The sequence below is a fragment of the Uloborus diversus genome, chromosome 2 (genome assembly GCF_026930045.1).
Source record: "Uloborus diversus isolate 005 chromosome 2, Udiv.v.3.1, whole genome shotgun sequence".
NCBI lineage: Eukaryota > Metazoa > Arthropoda > Arachnida > Araneae > Uloboridae > Uloborus > Uloborus diversus.
Window position 1 is genome coordinate 188,819,821 of NC_072732.1, and position 21,317 is coordinate 188,841,137.

General features: G+C 34.7%; 1 protein-coding gene across 1 annotated transcript in view; it reads right to left on the reverse strand.

Moving 5' to 3' along the window:
* Positions 1-14,920, reverse strand: part of LOC129216719 (acid-sensing ion channel 1B-like) — a 39,453-nt gene extending 24,533 nt beyond the window's left edge. The window contains exons 1-4 of the mRNA XM_054850935.1: positions 14,544-14,920; positions 5,642-5,708; positions 3,565-3,719; positions 2,764-2,882 (exon numbers count right to left, since the gene is read on the reverse strand). Of these exons, the coding sequence (XP_054706910.1) occupies positions 2,764-2,882; positions 3,565-3,719; positions 5,642-5,708; positions 14,544-14,920 (718 nt within the window). The remainder of the gene's footprint in view (positions 1-2,763; positions 2,883-3,564; positions 3,720-5,641; positions 5,709-14,543) is intronic.
* Positions 14,921-21,317: the final 6,397 nt, after the last annotated feature.

Below are 21,317 nucleotides of genomic sequence, written 5' to 3' on the forward strand. Positions count from 1 at the left end.
TTGTAGAATTAAGTAATTTTGAATGAAATTTAATGAAATAAAAGCTAAATCTTGGAATATCACAGCAAATTAACACACACGAACACATTAAAATAACATATTTATAAAATGTGCAACACTTGTGTATTTACTTGCATTTTTCAAGCAATAATGAAGAATAAGTTAATTGCAATACATTTTAGGATTGAAATAATCTTGGAGATTTCACACCAGGTATCAACTGATTTTGTTTTTGAGTTCGAAACAGGGAAGTTCTTATTGTAATCCAATACTTGTTAGTTCAAAAAAAAATTTTTCAGTAAATATGCAAATAATTTTATTTTTATCGCCTCATTTTTTAAGTTTTCAATTAATAAAAGTAAGCTTTTCTTGCATTGACTACATGGAATAATAATGACGTAACAGATAGATTGAAAACTTAGTATTTATTTGTTGCTTTGCTTGCCTTTCTAGGATATATTGGACAGGGGTGTCCATTCCCTCTCCAAGAGCAATGGTGCACCCTTACGAATGCTACAAAGCACCCCCTCAAGAGGAAGAACTCCCTAAAAGAGACAAAAACCCTTTTATGCAGTCCCTCTCCTCAAACATTTTAACAGGGCATTTTTATTGCCAAATTGTAAGGCAGCTGTTTGCTTTACCCCGCTAATTTGTGAACTCCAGCCATTCTAAGAAAATCATAAGCAGTTTGACTTGACCGATATATTACACATCATTTAGCTGATGGTGCATTAATAGAATGTCACTATGATTGGGAGAGAGTCAACATTTTAGGAAAAGATCATAAATGTGTGCCACATTTGCCACGATATTCATTTCCATTCATTAATCTGGACAGTTATCGATATCGTCTGATATTGTATTTTTAGGTGCTCATTTTATATTTAACCGCACGGCAGACTAATAAAATCATTGACACTTACGGAACAACTTTAATCCTTTGATATATTATGATGTCTCCGATACATCATTCATTCGCAGGCTACTAAATTTATATGCCTTTGAAACATCATTCATTTCAACTGCCATTGTAGAATGATGTCTCCGAAATATTCATTTCAATTGACATTGCAGAATTACGTCTTTGAAATATTATTAAAATGCTATTATTGGTTTAGACGTTTCTGAAACATTGACTTCAAGTGGCGTTGTGGACACCTGTCTCGAGACCACTCATTTGAAATACTGTTGTATATTTAGATGCCTCACTACGTCATTCATTTCAAGTACCATTGTAGAGTGACGTCTCCGAGACATCATTCATTTCAAGATAGACACTGTAAATATTCTCTGTCTTCTCTCCGAAACATCATTAATTTCTAGTCATTAGAGCTGACATCTCCGAAACATCATTCATTTCATGTGCCACTGCACATTTCAAGGTAGACCCTAAATTTAAATCTCTCCAAAACATCATTGATTTCATGTGCCACAGTAGACGAACGTCTCCGAGACATCCCTCATTTTAAGGTAGACACTAAATTTAGATCTCTTCGAAACATCAGTGAGTTCTAGGGCCATTGAAGTTGATGTCTCCAAAACATCATTTATTTCATGTGCCACTGTACACTGACGTCTCCGTGACATCATTTATTTCAAGTGCTGCTGCAGATTTATAAGTCTCCTAAACATCATTCATTTATATCACCACTGCAGATGGACATCTCAATCATTGCCGTGACATCATTCATCTCAAGTGCCACTGCATATTTAGATGTCTTCGAAACACCATTTGTTTCAAGTGCCACCGTAGACTGACATCTAATAGACGTCATTCATTTCATGTGCCAGTACAAAGTCTCAGAAATCATAGAGACTTCAAGGAGGTAATATCTGAGCACAGAGCAGTGTCCAAGGGGAGGGTTTTAGGGGTTAAACCCCTCCCATTGAAAAAAAAAAGTATGTCAAATGAAGAAAACGATCGACTTAAATTAACTTTAATGTGAAAGCCTGCGTTTAACGTTCCCCCCCCCCCCCCTCCTTTCTCTTTGAAGTTTTTCTGTAACTTTAACACAGTAATTCTGTATTTTTTCCCCTTTAATTCAACTCAGTTGGACCTAAACGCTTGCATTTCTTTCTCTTATAACTTAAAAAATTTTGCATAACATTCAAATGTTATGTAATTTACAACTGTTAAAACTTTGTCGACTGAAATAATATTTTGGAAAAACTGCGGTGGTGGAACCGTTGAATTATCTACCAATATAGAAAGCATTAATATTGCTTATTGAAGGAGGTAATGATGAATTTGGCTTATGTTGCAGCTATGAAGAGGTATTAGTGATTGTGTTTAGTAATGTAATTTGCATCTACAATACGCTCGTTCTAAGCATTATTTCAGAACATAAAATCTGATATGCATTCTCTTACATAAAAAGAATTAGTGGAGAGTTTTTAATACTTGTTGCAATAAACCGTATAGTTAACAGATTTAATTAAAAAGAAACAAACAAGGTTTGATAAAAGTGAACCTGTAAAATGAAGGAATAGTTAGGTCACTTGATCAGCCAGAATTATTCTTCTAGAGTTAGGGGGGGGGGTACAGCAGTACTTACAGGTGCATAAACGCCATACTGGGATCGACAATTTGTAGTAAAACTAAAGGTTGTGAGGGACTGAACCCCCCCCCCCCCCAGGTAATACTAAAACCCCTCACTTTATGAAAATCTGGACACGGGCCTGTCTGAGCAGAGAAAAAATGTCAATGACAAGTTTCAGAAACGTTAGTTAAGAAAGAAAAAAAAAATCTCATTTTTTTCTTACCACTCATTTTTTGCCATACATCAGCCTCGGTAGAAATCATTTCTTCTTCACCGCTCTCGGATGTTGGAGACAGTGTGTAGCAATTTCCAAGATCAGGGTCATAGAACTCCTTGAAACGGCTGAAGAAATATAACATTTGTTTAGCAAAACTTCAGTAATACATGGAATAAGGTCCTTTTATGGTATATAATGAAACAATAATTGTAATAATTTTGTTGCTGCATATCTCCTTGGTTTCCTTGCAACGATTTAAAAATACATGTATATTCACTACTGGCCAAGAGTTTGCAATTTAGAGAATGTCCCCCCCCCCCCAAGATAAGTCACAAAAAATGGTATTTTTGTTTTTCAACTGATTTTTTTTAGGTGCAAATGTAGAAAAAAAAAGTTGGAAGAAACAATGAGTCAAGTTTAACACGATCAAATCACGGAAGAAGAGTTTTAAAACTTTGTGGATTCCATGCCTAAAAGAGCGGCTACAGTAGTCAAACGAGATGCGGCCTAAAAACAATGTTCTTCGGATCAGTTGTACTTACTATTTTTTTTTTCTGCTCAGAGTAATTTGAAACTGCCCCTTCATTTCACTTTAGTTTAAGGGAGTCAAAATGGATTCCAATTTTTGAAAACATGAACATTCTTTTAATAATTTTCTTTAAAGGAAATTGAATAATTAGTAGTGTTCAAGAACTCAACCACATCATGTCTTAGTGATTCAACATTTTGACGAAGAAAAGTACCGATTGAATTGGAAAAGCAATGCAACTACTCAAAGGAGATAAAAGCAATAAAAACAATCTTTACCGATAACATCCCTCCGCCCGAATGTTGGGTACCCCTGAAAAAGAGCAGCTGACCAGAAGATCGTCCATGGAATGCCCCAAGGAGTGCCTCAGATCAGATCGCCCTTCACGAAGAATGGTCAGTTGGAAGTTGAAAAGTTCCTTCTCTGTCAACGACTGTGGAGGAGAAAGGCAAGTGTGTCCTGTGAGTTGTTAATCTGCATCATTACATGTGATAATGGCGTTAATACAATATCTCAAATTCTAGCTAATTTTATTTTGGTTACTAAATATTTGGATTTTAAAAAAGCGTTTTGCATTCCAAAAAAAAAAGGTAGCAGACGAAGCTTCCACCATAAAACCCCTGAGGCCCCGTGTCCTCCAGTTAAATTTTAGTTCTGTGGTTTTACATTAATTTGTATTAGATTATTTGCCATACTTTTCCATAAACAGGAAGCTTTACCGTAAACGCGGGCCACTATGGCCCTAGGGTCCTTCTTTGGCCCAAATGGAGAAAAAGATACGAAGTTCTCTGTTAACCTTCAGGATGCAATTTTGTAACATATTTTGACAGAAACCGCTACAGAGCATTCCTAAGCGCTCAGTAATGTGTAACAAGCTGTTCCATTGTTCTGTTCAAGAAGCGAAACTAATGGTCCTGCGTTTCTTGTGCTGACACGCGCCTTCAAAACCTCTCAAACTTTTCCATGTAGAAGCAGTTCTACATCAGCTAAGAGTTTTTTAAGTACCTATTTATGAGCACTATTTAATGCTCTATGCAGTAGTATAGTTGTACTTCTCATTTTTGTTTAGGTGTTTTTTTAAATTTGACAATGACAACATAACTCTTAACCTAAAAATAACGACCTACTTTGGCTCAGCATAAAAACTTGAAAACATCCGCCGGAGAGATTTGGAAAAGTAAAGAATAGATAAAAGAAAGACTTAACAGGAAAAACACAAGATAAAACCAAACTTGGAATTCTCGGCAAACGGATAAAGAGAGAGAGATTGCAGACTCAATTCATCACGGATCAGTTACATGGGTTTTATTATGGAAGAGGAATTAAAAGTTGCAGGAGGTTTAGAAAAAGGCTTAGTCAGTTGCATCTACTTCTTACAAGATTTGTGAAATTTCTTGGAAAATTTACGGAAGACTTTATTATTGTAGAATGGAATGAGTTTCGGTTTCCAAAGATAGCTGTTCATGCGAGAGAAGAAGGAGCTATTGTTGAGAGCATGGAACGCGTCAAAAAGTTTTAGAAGTGACAGAAAATTTAGGATCCTTTGTTTTATGAATGGTACTATCTTAGTAAAATTATTCAACCTCCAAAACTGATGAAAAGATGACTGCTCTCCGTCGGTAATTTCTGATACATTAACTAGGTATGCACACACATTAAAAAAAAAAAAGATTTTCCTTAAAGCAAATATGTGTGACTCAAACTTTCTGTAAAATGTATTTTTCTATCGAATAAATAGTTTTTCATATGAACGCACGTCTTTCTTCGGCTCTAGTTAGTTCTACTATGATTTTAAATGGGAGAAACAACTTTGGACCAAAGTAACCCAAACACAAGGGTAACATTGGCCAAAATAAAAAACAATTATAAAGGGTAAAAATACTTGGAAGTAAACTGATCACTATTTAAAAATTAAATTAAGATATCTCTAGATGTGTAAAAAAAAATTCACAGCTTGGAAATATACAAAATTATTGAGAAAAGAATGAGAAAAGATCCAAAATCTGGGCTAAAGTAGCAAGCGTTTAATGTAATTTAATAAAAGAAGATTTTATGCATAAAACAGTTCTTTTTAAATGTGTATTTAGCTTAAATCTATTTCAAAAATCTTTTAACTCAGCTTTCTTCAATGAGTAGACTTCAAATAAGTAGATCAGTGAACAATGAATATATATATATACATATTTTTTTTGCACTTATCTCACTGACAATTGGCAAATATGACGTTAACAATTTTACTTCATGAAAAAGGAAAGATATATTATAAAAACATCGAGATTATAAAACAGTAACAAGAAATACTTAAATAATATTTTCATGGCACTTAGTTTCATCCGCCTTAGTACATAAATTTACCTCCATTGTTGACAGATTTCTGGGGCAGAAATCTCGAAATTTACTGCAAAATTTTGTCTTTTTAAACCTAAAAAAAAAAAAAAAACTATTTTTAAACAACGCAGTTAATGATTTAAAAATAAAGTAAAAATAAATGTAACAACAGGAGTTAAATCATACACAATTTTTTCAGTACGTTAATATTCTACAATAATTTTTTAAAATTCGGAAACTCATTTTTTTCCCCATATTTTCCACAAATACGAGATTCATAAAAAATATTTTTCAAATACAAGTAAAGGCAGATTAAAAAACGTTCATAGTCTTCTGCGTTTGACTTCTTTTTATGCTTTAAATTCTGTCAGAGTAGGAGAGAGCAGGGCTAGAAGTTCCGTTTTTCAAACAAGCTCAAAATTTGTTATAGAAGCTTAGTTCTAGAATTATTATTCTGAGTTTAAAATAGAGTAATATATGTCTATTTGAGTTAACGACTGTTTTTTGAGTAGTATTTCGAAAGATTTTTTTATAATTAATTTTACAGTACCGAAAGTCGAAAAGGAACAACTTGCCCCTTCTTGGGGCTAGTTGTGCCGATATTAACCCAACATTGTGTAACGATGATGATTTCGAGATTAACATGGTTTCGAGACGAGTACTTGTTAAAGGTATAATTTGTCATAAAAAAAATAATGTTGATTAAAAACAAGTGTTTATCTAAAGACAAATAAGCAATATCGTCCGAATAACCTGATGCTTTTCTTAAACTTAAAACAAACTTAACTTATTTTACATTTTAGCATTGATCATTAGTATTTAGTGGTTCAATTATTAGCTTTTAAGTACAAATACATATATTAATTCACATTCAATAAGTATAGTAACATTATAATATACTAACATAGTAAAATATTGTGGGAATAGAATAATATAGTAAAATTAAATAAAATATTTAACAGCTTCAGCAGCTAATAAGCCATGATAACTAATTCAGTTTGCAATCATAACAGAAAACCATCTTTCACTGTAAATGATACAATACTTCGCATACGATCCATAAAAGAGGTTAGTGCAAATAAGATGCAATGAACTCCTGATTGCTCGCGGGCGGATATTGTTATTGCGGATTCGTTTACTTCTTGTTTACTTATTTATTTATTTTTATGTTTATAAATTACTGAATATAGAAAATATAGGTACTCATTTTAACTTAACAAGATGAAGATTTATTTTTAGACATTCCACACACATAAACACACACAAAGTTTCCTTCTTCTCCTTTCTTCAAAAAAGCATCAAATTCTCCTCGATCACCTAAACCTAACTAGTTGAAATGCGATTTTTGCATCTACACTCCTTATGCCCGTAAACGAGTGACCGACCCCAGTTTTGTTAGATTTTTTTTCCTGCTTTACACACTTTTGGCGTAACCTAACTTGATTCGTTTTGGTTAATCTGTTTGCATAATTTTCTATGTACGTTTGCAGTAATCAGCGATTCTTTCCTTGCATTTACGCACATTTTCTATGTAGTACAATTATCACTTAGTGTTACTAGTTTATTCTATTCTTTAGCCTCTAGCATCGTTACTTGAGACTTTGAATGTTTGTCAGTGTCCATGTTTTTCTTTTGCTTTTGTATGTACTAGTATTGTTTTTTTACCTATTGTACAATATCAACAAATATCCGTGAATTTAGCTTATCCAATTACCATGGCACCCTATTCCGCGGGTAATCAGGAGTTTATTGTACATTCATGATTTCTAATTACTATTTTCAGCGACTGTTGCAACTACTTTTCTCCGGATTACGAAAAGGAACGAAACTTGCGTCTTTAATTTACACCTCCGATAATGAAAATCCAACACAGATTTGACCAGGCTAAACTCGCAAAAAGAGAAGTTGCAGTCTCTGGCTAGTAACGGCTAAACATGTAAAGTCTTGATAGAAACACTTGCATTGGATATGATCTGTGAAACGAGACTCTTAGACTACTTTCTTAAATCACCGCAAGGTAGCGTTATCAAGCTCAAGAGCAATAAATTTCGTAAAGTTCACATTTTCATATCCAAAGTAGGATAGATATTTTGATCAAAATTTGATCTTTGAAAATTTTCATATTTTTCAATCTTTCTGTAGGAGAACGACCAAATATTTTCGGTGAATCATCGGTGACGTCGTTTAGAGTCGACATTCTCCAATTTATATATTTCACGGGAACGAATATGCTCATATAATATTTATTTATCTGCTTTTGTTTACTGCACTGCTGAAATAGATAAATAGGGGCAGGAAGTTCCTTGGGGTTAGTTACTCCCCGGAACAACTTGCCCCACAACGAAGGAACAACTAGTCCCACAAGCACATGTCCTTGAAAAATTAAATTATAGGTAAGATAACGAAACGTAAATCGTTTCAACGTAGTATTTAAGAATGCACAATCGATATTTGTATAAAAACACCAAAGAACTAAACACTATCATCGCAAAATATTAATTAAAAAAATACTAATTCGAATTCTATAAAAAAATCTTTGAGGTGCAGATCCCCGGGGTACGTCAGAGTTTTGCACACAATTTCAAGGCTGTAGATGCTTCTGGGTCTCCTGGGCATCTCGCATAAAACAAAGAAACATTGCCGCCTTTATACTTATGGGCAGATAAATTTAAGTTGGGGCCACGATCGTCACAATCCTTATTATCTTTGTTGCGCGTCAAAGTAAGTTTCTAAATTCAAAAACTCTTACCATATATTTAACCTCTTCAACGCTTCCAAAAGTCGGGGCAATGAAATCATTTGTACTGTAGTCTTCAGATATTCCTTAGTGTAGAAATTGTGACACAAACACTTGAACATTTTAACTTAGAAAAATTTAATTATAGCACAATAAACTACAATGTTAGTTGCAAATAAAAACTTGTTAATTAATAAACACAACATAATGAAGATATCTGTAACGAACTCGCGCGAAATGTGAAGAACTGATAACAACTGCGATAAGAACTGCCACGAGGTGCGCGAGTCCGGCTAATTTATCGAAACTTAACTACTCAGTTCAGTTCAGTTCTTGGCCGTTTTCCACACTCCCCACCTTGAGTTCAGGGCTCAGGACTCCGGAACTCAAATTCAGTGCTGTCAGGCTAGGTGATGAACTGGTGGTGGCGGTGCAACACAAATCTTCAAGAACAGTCACAGGAAGGGGTTTTAACCTTTGTGGCTCACAAGATGATACTGCTCCCAACTCCAGAGAACACAACTTTTTAACAGGACGAATGAAGACACCCGTTTTTGTCTTGACTTTAGCAACTCGCACACATCCATCCTTACTTGTGAACACTTCTAGAACTCTTCCGAGTGGCCAGTCAATTCTTTTACAGTTATCTGTCCACACGATAACTAAATCACCAACTTTTAGAACTGGAGAATTATTTCTAGTAGTCATAGGTTGCGCAACTGCCCGAGATATTCCACTCGAAATCTCGAACGGAGATCTTTTCGTATTTTCTGTGTATACGCGTGACGTTTATTTAATTTCTGATGATCCAACGCATCTAAGTCTGGAACACCGATTTCTCTAATCTCTTGCAAAAACATAGAAAGTGTAATCGGGGTAAGATCTTGAACGTCATCACTAACGTAAGTCAACGGTCACGAATTTATGATACTCTCACAGTCGCAGAGGACAGTTAACATCTCTTCATAATTCAACGATGTTCGACCCAAAACTTTTCTTAAAATTCTCTTCAAAACTCCTACTAACCTCTCCCAAAATCCTCCCCACCAGGGAGCAGAAGGGGGATAAAAATCCAAGCAATAGAAGAAGCAGTAGTTTCATCTTGAATCTTTTTCCAATCAATCCTACTTAATTGATTTTTTGCGCCAATGAAGTTCTTACCGTTATCGGAATAGATAATTGACGGTCTGCCTCTTCTCGCGATGAATCTCCTCAACCCCAAAAGAAAGTTATCTGTAGACACTGAAGTCAACATCTCAAAATGAACAGCTCTAAAAACAGCACAGGTGAAAATCAAAATCCAAACCTTTGAGTTATCTTTGAGGATCAAGGGTCCTGCTAGATCTATTCCTAGAATTTCGAAAACTGATGCATCTTTTACACGATTTTCCGGTAAAACACTCTCCTGAACTTCGGGAGGTTTAGAGTTGAATCTTCGGCACACAATACAGAGACTTGATTGCTTTCTTAATGGTTTTCCGGCTCTTCAAAATCCAGTACTTTTTTCGAAGCGCTGACATAAGCAGTTGTACCCCACAATGTCCTAACTCTTTATGTTTCCACCGAATGAGACTAAGGACAACCTGGTGTTCGGAGGGAAGTACAACTGGAAGCCGAAAATGCATGTCATCATCTCTAAAAAATATCTTTGTTTTCACTCGAATCAAGGCATCGTCGCCTACGATTGTATTGATCGATCTTAATCTTGCATCAGGATTTCTTCCAAAAGCTTCTGATTGAATTTGCTTTAAAATGACTTGTTCAGCCTTTTGAAGCTCTTTACTGTCAAGAACACCAAATCGTCTATCTTTTTTGGATTTTTTACAATTTTCTACAAATCTGTAAATCCACGCGGTGATTCGTAATAGTTTAACGTAAGAAGAACATCTGTAGTAGTATTTTCCCTTATCTTCGGAGTTAGTAGCTGTGATTATAACTTTCTTCTTTTCTGCGTTCACTACTTCCATGTCAGGCAGAAATTCGTCTTTCGGCCAATATTCGGCAGATCTCTTCAACCAGTCCGGTCCGCACAGCCATTCCGTACGCAATAGCTTTCCTAAGGTACATCCTCGGGACGGAATGTCAGCTACGTTCATTACTCCTGGTACGAATCTCCACTGTTCAATTTTTGTCAGTCTTCTGATTTCTTGAACACGATTTTCTACGAATGTTGCCCACGGGCCTTCCTTTTTTATCCAAAATAGCACATCCATAGAATCTGACCAAAAGACAGTTTTTACGGCTTCGAGACGTAAGTCGCATATGATGGTGTTTGCTAATCTAGCTCCAATCGAACAAGCTAAAAGTTCAAGACGAGGAATCGTAATCTTTTTTAAAGGGGCAACTCTAGCTCTAGCAGCAACTAACTGACAAGTTACTGGGGATCCAACCTGTTCCACTCTAAAATATATGCACGTAGCATAAGGTGTCTGACAAGCATCACAAAAAATGTGTAAAGTTATGTCTTTAAGAGTAAATGGCAATTTGGATAAACGTCGGGATATTTTTAGACTGTACAATTTTGCAATCTCATTACTTTGCCAACCCCTAAGATCAAATTTTGCGGATGACAAAAGTCTACAAGAATGTTCACGGAAATTTTCTAATTCTGCTACGCTGTCTACGCTAGCCACACAATTATCCACATAAAGAGAATCTCTAAGTTTTTGAGCAATTTCTTTAAGTTCATCTGGGACTTGATCTAGATGGTAAGCAAGTGTACCAGCCAGAAGAAAAGGGCTGCAACTTACGCCAAAAACGACACGAGCGTGGCGATAAATTAGTGTCTTTTCTGGATTGCCCTCTGCCCACCACAAAAAACGCAAAAAATCCCTATCGGCTGATTGCAAAGCAATCTGTAAAAAAGCTCGCCAAATGTCAGCAACCACCCCAAACTTTCCAATCCTGAAACGGTTCAAGATGGTAGGGATCAATTCTATCAAATTAGGCCCTTTCTCGATACAATCATTAAGAGAAAAACCTCCTGGTAAATGAGCGGATCCGTCAAAAACTGGACGAATTCTAGTAGTCGAACTTTCCTTAATTACTGCTCTGCGTGGGAGATAATGAAAAGCAGTTTCAATTTTATTTTCTAAAATTGGAATCTTTTCTATTATTCCCTCTGTTTCCCATTCACAAAAGACCTTTTCGTAATCCCCTAAGTTTCCTGTGTACTTTAGATTTTTTACCGTATTTTTCAAACGTTTTTCAGCTAATTTTTTATGATCATTTAGCAAATGAGGATCTTTTACCCACGGTAAAGAAACAATATATCTCCCATCCTCTTGCCTGCCTATTGTATCTCTAAAATGCTTTAACCCCAATTCTTGGGCTTCTTGTTTATTTATTTTCTCACTTGGATCAAGAATTCCCAAAGAATCTAAATTCCACAAATCATTTCTTTTAACGTCATTAACATGAAGAGATAACAGTAACAGTGAATTATCTACGTTAGCTTTATTTGAGTCTTTTCCCATGAGTGTCCATCCCAACTTAGTTTTAACAGCAACTAAACCGTTCGAAAAATGTCTGATTCCATTCGTGTATAATTTATCCGCTATATCCGCTCCTAACAACATGTGTATTTCATTATTATTTTCTTCATACAAACATGTTTTACCCATTGACGATATATCACTCAAAAATATACCAGCCCGCTTCAAAATTTTAATACACTGACCTGTTTTAGCCTTCGGAATAAAAGAGCAAATTTTCTTCTGATCCATTACTTCAACTTTAAAACTATGCTTCTGATCAAGACTACTCAAGAGAACAGAATAACGATTATGCTGTTCTGTAGTTTCTATCTCTCCAAAAAGCCCATGCTTAACAATTTCAGTTCCCGAACTCTTTAACCCCATTTTATTTGCAGCAAATTCCGAAATGTAACTTTTTTGTGACCCTGAATCGACAATTACACGCAGTAAATGTTCTAAACCTTGATTTCGAATACGCACAATTAAAGTTTGCAAATAAACTTCATTCGACGAAGATTGGTTTGAGAGGACGGAATTTTCAGAAGGGACATTCTTATCTACGTTAAGTTTCGGCTCATATTTAGCAAAACACATTAAAGAAGAATGTTTTCCGTTACAATGCTTACAATTTACGTTTGCTTTACAAAACCGAGAAATATGCTTCCTAATCTCTAAGCACTTGAAACACGCTCCCTTTTTCATCAGGATATTTTTCCGTTCTTCTAGCGACAAATTACTAGCGGATTCACATTCAGAACTAAAATGGGTAAATGAATCACAGAATACGCATTTAATTTTTCTGGTTTTTTCTATCTCATCGGTAGAAATCAGTTCAGACGCGGTAGCGATTTGTTTCCTATTCTTCCTTGAATCATTTCTAACACGGTTTTCAACAGTGTTTTGCCTATGTGGCGCGAAAGTCTCGTTGGGGGAAATTTGATTTATGTTAACTGGCATAATATGCATTGCTCTTTCTCGCGACATCAAAGATTTTGACAGAAAATCAAGTAAGTTTGTCAGATTTGAATGGGTATTGCTTTCTAATTTGCTATATTCTAAAACTAAATCCGCAGGAAGGATTTTTAATAGCAGGGGGCATAATACACTAGTATAATTTTCCGATGACAAACCTAATGCTTCTAAACACCGTATTTGCGTTGTACAGTTGTCATAAAATCTTCGAAATGCACGAACATCATTAGAGTCTCTAAGAGGTTGCATATTGATGATATTATTCATATGAGCACTAATTAATAAGTCAGTTTCAGCATATCGGTCCTTCAATGCTTTTATCGCGTTTTCATAGTTTTCAGCTGTAATTGGAAAACCTTCAACTGTGTTCATGGCAGTTCCACCTAAATACGCCTTTAGGTAGTTGAATTTGTCAACATTATTCAAAAGTTCATTCTTATGTATCTCAGATTCGAAACTGTTCCAGAATGTTAACCATTGGCTCACATCCCCGTAAAACTTCGCGATAGTCAATTTTGGCAGTTTAACGCGTATCGTATTGTTGCTGGCTGTTTCAAAGCTTCTATTTTGATTTTCGCTGATGCGACTCACTTCTAACGAATTCTGACGCATTTCATTAATTCGTTTAGTAGCTCGAAATTTCCAAACAGTCACTTTCTCGCGATATTCTTCCGAAATTTCATATTCTTTTTCGAGTTCGTCTGTTCAAAATTAGCTTCTAGTTCGCTATCTACCGCGCTTAGCATTTCAAATTTTAAAGTTAATATTTCTACAAGTTCTTCCACGATGTTTGCATCCACCTCACTCTTTGCCAATTCTGTTTCTAGCTTATTTACTGCTTTTGTTACAGCAGCTCGCATTACGGCACGCTTTTTACATAAATTTTCTACACTTCTTTTTGACATATTAGATTGAATATCTTCATTTTTTTAGACATTTCAACAAAGTTCTTAACTTTTAAATACAAATCAAATAACTTCACTGCAATCCCGTCAGGGATGCCATGTTGCGCGTCAAAGTAAGTTTCTAAATTCAAAAACTCTTACCATATATTTAACCTCTTCAACGCTTCCAAAAGTCGCGGGGCAATGAAATCATTTGTACTGTAGTCTTCAGATATCCTTCGTGTAGAAATTGTGACACAAACACTTGAACATTTTAACTTAGAAAAATTTATTTATAGCACAATAAACTACAATGTTAGTTGCAAATAAAAACTTGTTAATTAATAAACACAACATAATGAAGATATCTGTAACGAACTCGCGCGAAATGTGGAGAACTGATAACAACTGCGATAAGAACTGCCGCGAGGTGCGCGAGTCCGGCTAATTTATCGAAACTTAACTACTCAGTTCAGTTCAGTTCTTGGCCGTTTTCCACAATCTTAGCATAACCCACTGCAGGTTTTCAATCACACACACTGCAGTGGGTTATGCAACAAAATAAGTTAAATTCAGTTTCATAAATGTAGTGTTTCATTTATGTTATATGTAAAAACCGATACACCTTGCAAACGGTAGGTGCAGGGGGAACTCAGGGGGAAAACATATTATAGCTAAAAGTGAGGAACGTACAGAACAGTTTGAAGATAACACACACACACACACACACACACAAAAATTAAAACAAGAGTGAACAAATGTACCTGCTAGCATTGCATATCGTCACAGGGGAAAAATCAAAGATCCGGCATTTTGAAGATAACATAAAGAGTTATTTAAACAAGAGTGAACAAATTTACCTGTTAGCATTGCACAGCGTCACAGCCGGAAACATCAAAGATCCGGCATTTTGTATATCGATCTGTACAATAGACTGAAACTCTCTGTACTGCACCAGGAAGGCTCCGAATTGGTAAAAAAATCCGATCAGTGACACCAAGAAAATGATGCACCAGAAAGCTCGACGTCTCTTGGTTTTCGCCAACGCAATGTGGTTGACTCCACTAACGGAAGAGTTGCCGAACACTTTCTTGCTGTATTCCCAGACGGTTTTATCTTCGTCAGAGTCAGAGCCTTCTTGAAGACTGGAGAATCGAATGTTTCTCGAACCCTGGAGCTTTCTTTCCGGGAACCAAACCCTGCCGTGAGTCGGACATACTCGCACAGTGTAAGCCATGAGTTTCGGCATCCAGTTTCGGGATTTTGATAAAAAGGGGATTCTTTCAATTAAACCATTTTTGTTGGTTTTTTTAGTTGTTTTACTACATACTGTACCGTAATTATGATCAGAACATTGATATTATACTTTGCATAGTACGCAAAAACAACTTTTCTCTGAAGCCAGGAAGTAAACGTTTCTTGTATTCCTCTGCAAGCGATTGGTACACGTATTGGTATGTTTTGCGCTTCAAATCATAAGCAGACTAAACTATAATATTTATTACAATGTTACATTCACTTAAATTACATTAACATTGCGTTTCCGTTGATGATATAATGCTTTTTGTTGCAATTATTAAATAAGAACTGCACTTTATCAGAATGAGACAACTACGTATTTTCTTCTACTTTTACGTCCAATATTAAAGGAAAATACATTCAACAATTCATTTTTGACTGCCCGTAATTATTACATTTGAGATGTAAGGCAAAGATAGCTTTCGCAAAGAAAACAAATTTACTCTTCCTTTCAATAATGATGCTTCTGGTGACAAGTCAGAACATTATGATCTTTGACTATAATTATCAACACATATTCGAAGTAAAATTGGCTCCTTGTTGCCTTATTAGTAGTAAAACTTGTATTTTCGGTGACAGATCAGGTTTATTACAGTGAAATTTTCATTTCAGTTCATCAGTAGTCCAACATCTGCTCTTTTTTTATTGCAAAATCATTAAAAATTGCTAGTTTATTTAAAATTTATGATATACTTCAATGTAACTCTAGAAACAAGCAAAACTACGACTTGTTCAAGTTTTCTAAATAACAATGCTATTTGTAATGTGCATTTGTAATTTGTGTATGTATGTAAATAAAGGAAGTTCATGCGTTATAATGATTTAGGCTTTCAGAAATAAGCAAAGCAAAATCCACTAATTGCTGTATACTTAATTGAAAAAATTTGTATTTCAAGTCATAATGTGTCCAATGATATTATTTAGTTCATTAAGAAGTTCAAAATTATTTGCAAGCATAATGTTGCACTGATTGGAATAGTGAATAGAATTAACATAATTTTTGTAACTTTCTTAAAGTGGAAAAACAGCTTAAATAGGAATGAAAATAATGAGTTAATATTGTTTAAAAAATGTTAAAATCTAAAAAAATTATGGTTAGAAACAATGTCGATTTCGTACAGGTTAATACTAGCCATTATGTGAAAATGGAAGCGTCCTGTAAAGTTCTCAGTCAAATCTTTCATAAGTATTCACTGAACGCTCACTTAATTTAATTTTTCTTTGTAATTTCAAAACTATTCGTGTCATACTTATAGCGTTTTTAGCAAATTTTTTTCTCACACAGAACTAATCAGTGATGAACGCTCCAAAAGCTACAAATTTTCAAAGCTAGTCATGCACGACAAGAATTAACGTAGATTATGTTGGGGTCTTCTTCCTTCAACAATTACAGATATTTAAATTATTTTATTCGCAATGATTAGAATGTCCACCTTACTTTTTTTTATACAGACAGAAAAACCAAATTAAAGAATAGTAGCATTGTTCATCTCGCTTCCACTTTGATTTACTCTCGAAGATATCCACTGTTATATAAATATACTTGAAATTAATTGAAAAAGATCAAAGTTAGCACTCCACTCTAAAGAAAACACACACACAGAATATTTGTACTTACGTATACATTTTTATGAAAAAAAAAATGGAATTAAAAAAATTTCCTTTCACCCTTCCAAAGAACAATGCCTGATAAAAGTACATTCCATCTTAGGCTCTACCGGAAACCTTAAGCTGTTGAAACAAATCCTTGCAATTTGCTGCCAAGGATACGGTATTACTCCTAAATTAGATCATTTATGGAACTGATAAATTATTCACCGTGTATTTCTTGACAGTCATAGTTTAATATACCTAATGATACCAGAAAATAAGAGCGATCTTATTTCATTTCTGAACTTTTTGTCTTCATACTTAAAAACTAATATTTCTCCGAACGGGTCTTTGTTTTTGTAGGTTTTTAGGGCAATGACGCCATTTTTCAAAAACATGACATTTCTAGAAAGATCTTTTATGTGCAGATTTATTGCTAATTTTATTCATTTATTTATGTGGTGAAAAAGGATATGACTTGTTTTTTAATGGGTCAAAAACCTTAAAAAGTATTTTAGAAAACAAACTACTTTTCAAATTTATTTCAAAATTAATGTAATCACTTCACAATGAACAATTTATTATATTAGGCAAGGATTAATTTCTCATCATTTTCTTGAAACACTACATTTGGTCTATGACTAACCTATTTGGTGATTGAAAGGAACATCATTATTTGTGTGTGTGTGTGTGTGTGTGTGTGTGTGTGTGTGTGTGTGTGTGTGTGTGTGTGTGTGTGTGTGTGTGTGTGTGAAACTCTTGTTTGGCTATTTTACATTCCTCTTTAATTTCGTTTTATTTGTGAGAGTCTTGCAATGAAATTTTTGTAAATTGAATTTTGTCAGCAACTATCATTCATATAAAGTTTGCTTTACAACTCCATGCGAAGGAAGACATGTTTTCAAATTGCATTTTATTTGCCACAATCCTTCGTATTAATGCTTTATAATGGGCTAATTCCATGACATAGTACACCATAACACAAGAATTGTGGATTTACCTTTCTATTCATTTTTTTAAAAATATTTATGTACATAATAGATTCAAAATTTGAAATCTATGTGAAATTAAGAACAATGTTTTTTATGCCTTTTTAGTCTGCATTTTTACTGTCAATAAAAATATTTAGGAGAAATGTAGTGTGCGTCACATTGGTCACGTAGTGTGAGTGTGAGATATAAAATCTCAAGTCATAAACTAATTATATATTTCATTAATCTAGTAGCAATATAAAATTAAAGTACTATCATTACAAGTTACAACCACTAAAAATTTTTTTTTAACTCAACAGAGGAACTTCCTTTTTGTGTATTGTGAGTCACAATTGAGCTTTATCCATGTACACAGAATATGTAATGAAATGGATGACATTTAATGGCTAGGATATATAAATCAAAAATCAATCAAGGTAAAACAACTAGTAAATCTCAATTTTTTGTCAAAAAAATATTTTCATGGTCATTTTAAGATTCAAGTTTAGCTCACTAGTAGAGTAAATCACGCATGAAATTAGCCAATGGCAAATAAAGTAAGGAAGGTTTCTCAAATTGCATTCTGTCTGTAATTGTCTTTTGCAATTTGTAATCAGTTTGCTTGGCAAGTGTAGGGAAAAATCAGTAGACATTTAAGGTTCTATTGCAGTTATTTAAAAATGTAACATGTTGACCTTTGATGTGAGAACAGTGAATCACATAGGTTATAGCAAACAAAGGGAAAAGGGGGGCATGGAAACGAGATCAACATAAGATTGTTGTGAACTTCTAATTAATGTGGCCTTATAGCCTAAAAAACTCATGTGCAGTTAATTCTCGATCATCCGCGGGTAACTTATTCACGTTCTTTCAGTTAAAAAAAAATGGCTATGATTTACTGAATGTTGATAAAGGCACCCCTTTTAAATTTAGTGCAAAATACAATGTGATCCAAAAGTCAGGACCAGCTTTAAAAAATGAATAATTCGAAAATGAATGAAGATAAAAAGATGCGGTTCGTACTGAACGAATAGAAAAGAAGCCGGGCTTTGCGTGGCAATGAAACAAAAATAGTTCTGTTTTCGACCAACAGATGGAGCTATAACATTTTATTTTCCATTATTCTTATAATACAGTTTAACTAAACGACCTGGACAGTATTTCGATGCATATTAGCTTCGACTATCACTGCCTGCTGCCATTGCTCCTTTTTATATCGTTTGTTGCTTTGATGATCCTAGATCAGAAATCCGACAGCGTCATCTGTTGGGCGCCGACAGAACTATTTTTGGTTTGTTGCCATACAAAACCCGGCTTCTTTTCTAACCGTTAAGTGCAAACCGCATCTTTTTATCTTTATTCGTTTTCAAATTATTAATTTTTAAAGTTGTTTATGACTTTTGGATCACCCAGCATCAGTTTCAGTCAATCAGTTCGCACGATTTTCTGGCCTTTGTGGTAAATCCGTTAGCAAAAATGAGCGATAATGTTTTAGCTTTTACATAATTATTTTTTTCATACAGTGTTGTATTTTTTAGCTGTAGCTTAAATGTATGAGAGTGTTATTGATATTTTTAAGCTATTGCATACACTAGTACCGTTTTTTTCATCTAGTTTGAAAATTATCCGCGGTTACAGCGCAACTCTAGTCTGCGGATAATCGAGAGTTAACTGCAGTAGTTAGTTATCTACCTCAAAGCTAGACTAACGTAAGTCACATTATCTCTACTTTGCAGGAGAGAGTAAAATCGTTTCTCAGGCGAATACAAAGGTGGAATCTCACGTTCTTATAACACTTGTTAATAATCATTAAATTTATTATTATTATTATTATTATTATAGAATTACGTTTTTCTGGTTCAATGAGGTACATAATGGGCAATCACGGCAATTGCCGACGCAGATTTCATCGCTACTCGCCCCCCAGTGACGGGTCACGTGTGGAGACCCTACGACATTCGTAGAAACTGTTCATAACCACTTACGACTCTAATGCGCCGTGGATTCAGATACAAGATCTGGTTCGGTGGCACCCCACTGCCCACATAATTTACCACCCCAAAGCCGCTGAACAGATACAGTCTGCCCACGGTTGATATGGAATTGGCAAACTTCCAGTTTAGACGAGTCTATATTAACGAGGGGGAATATAAAAAATTTGAAGCGCGTTCTTTGCCAATGTAATGCAAATCTGCTTAATTTAAGGACTAACGCACATCTACAAAACCCGGAATCCCTAAGAACTAATAGATACGTCCATTTCCGCCTGTAAACCGGATGTTCACCTTTCCATCTCATCGGTGGGTCAGACTGTACAGACCTGATCGAATATCTAAGGGGTGAAAGAATGCTTGAGGTGCTTGATTGAAGTTAGCGTTACCCAGACCGCACCACGGGAAGCTCCCACCATTACGGCTGTGGCTCAATGCAGTATTGAATTCTACATACAATGCAGTAATAATCTGAAAATCGCCATTTATGATCTTTCGTCAGTGTGGTCCCGAAATACAGAGGTAACTGCGCAAAAGTTTGAGTCAAGTAGTTTATACGTAAAACAATTCACCAATGACTTAAACAAAATTTTTTTTCAAAACTCAATCAAACGCGTTTAAAATTACCTTTTACTTCCCGCAGTTGACTAAACTTAAAGCACAAAATTCTATCGGAACTCATTATTTATTAAGAGTTTTTTGTGCAGCCATAGATATAAAGAGTAATATGTAAACTGAATAAAATATTTCTACAGACTCAATACACATAATCACAAAACAGTCAATGCAAAGTAAAATATCTGTAAAGCTCCCTCATAGATTTCCCGTCTAAGATTTAAGCTTTATTTTCCTCCAAATGTCTTCTTTCTTAAACATTATCGAGTTCGATTCGGTTATTTAATGTCTTATGTTCAATATCCGAAAACGATATTGGTATTCAACAAAACTGACATGAAAAAACAAATTCAATATTGCCCCAATTACATTTTACGGTATTTTTCAGTTAATTTACGTTATTCTAAACAGCGCGAAATCTCATTAAAATGGAAACTAAATCGATAGCTATCAAGTGGATGAATTAACGTTACACACCATACGTATCGATTTTTTTGGATACTTAAATAGAGTAGAATGACAAAGAATAAATTTTCTTCAGCTACTAAAGTAATTCAATTTTTATTTTCAAAAGACTATTATAAATAGGTACGTCTGCATTAGTGTTTCGTCTGAAGGGACAAAACTTACTTCTTTCTTTAATTCCAATCGCATGTATTATTGAGTCATAATCCAAAACGGGATACGTAAGCTTTAAGAAATTGATCATATTGGATTCTACGGCGGGATACAAAAAATCTATTGTGTCTTATACTGTTCAACTCAATGTGTTGAGAAAATTCAGATATTAAAAAAACTATCTTGGTTTCTTTAGAAGGAAGAGAGTGAGTGATATGAGAAGAGAAACTTTTATTTCGTCACATTGACGGGTCCGGTAAGATTTTGACTTTTTCTCTAATTTTCTGGACTAGAGAGGTCTCAGGTTTTAAAAATTAAATGTAATTTTTTATTGTAATCACACGATGCATTAATATATTTACTTTGCTCTTTTCTTTTTCTTGACAGAATATTCTGTGAGGAATATTAAAATGAGGAGGATTTTGTACAAAATTGGTAAAGTTTTTATTCTTTGAAATAGCTCTCAGGTCTCAGCGGTTCTCAACCGAATCAATTAGGGAACACAGCTTTCACTGCGCACTCCTCCTTACCCTCCATTTAAAATAATATT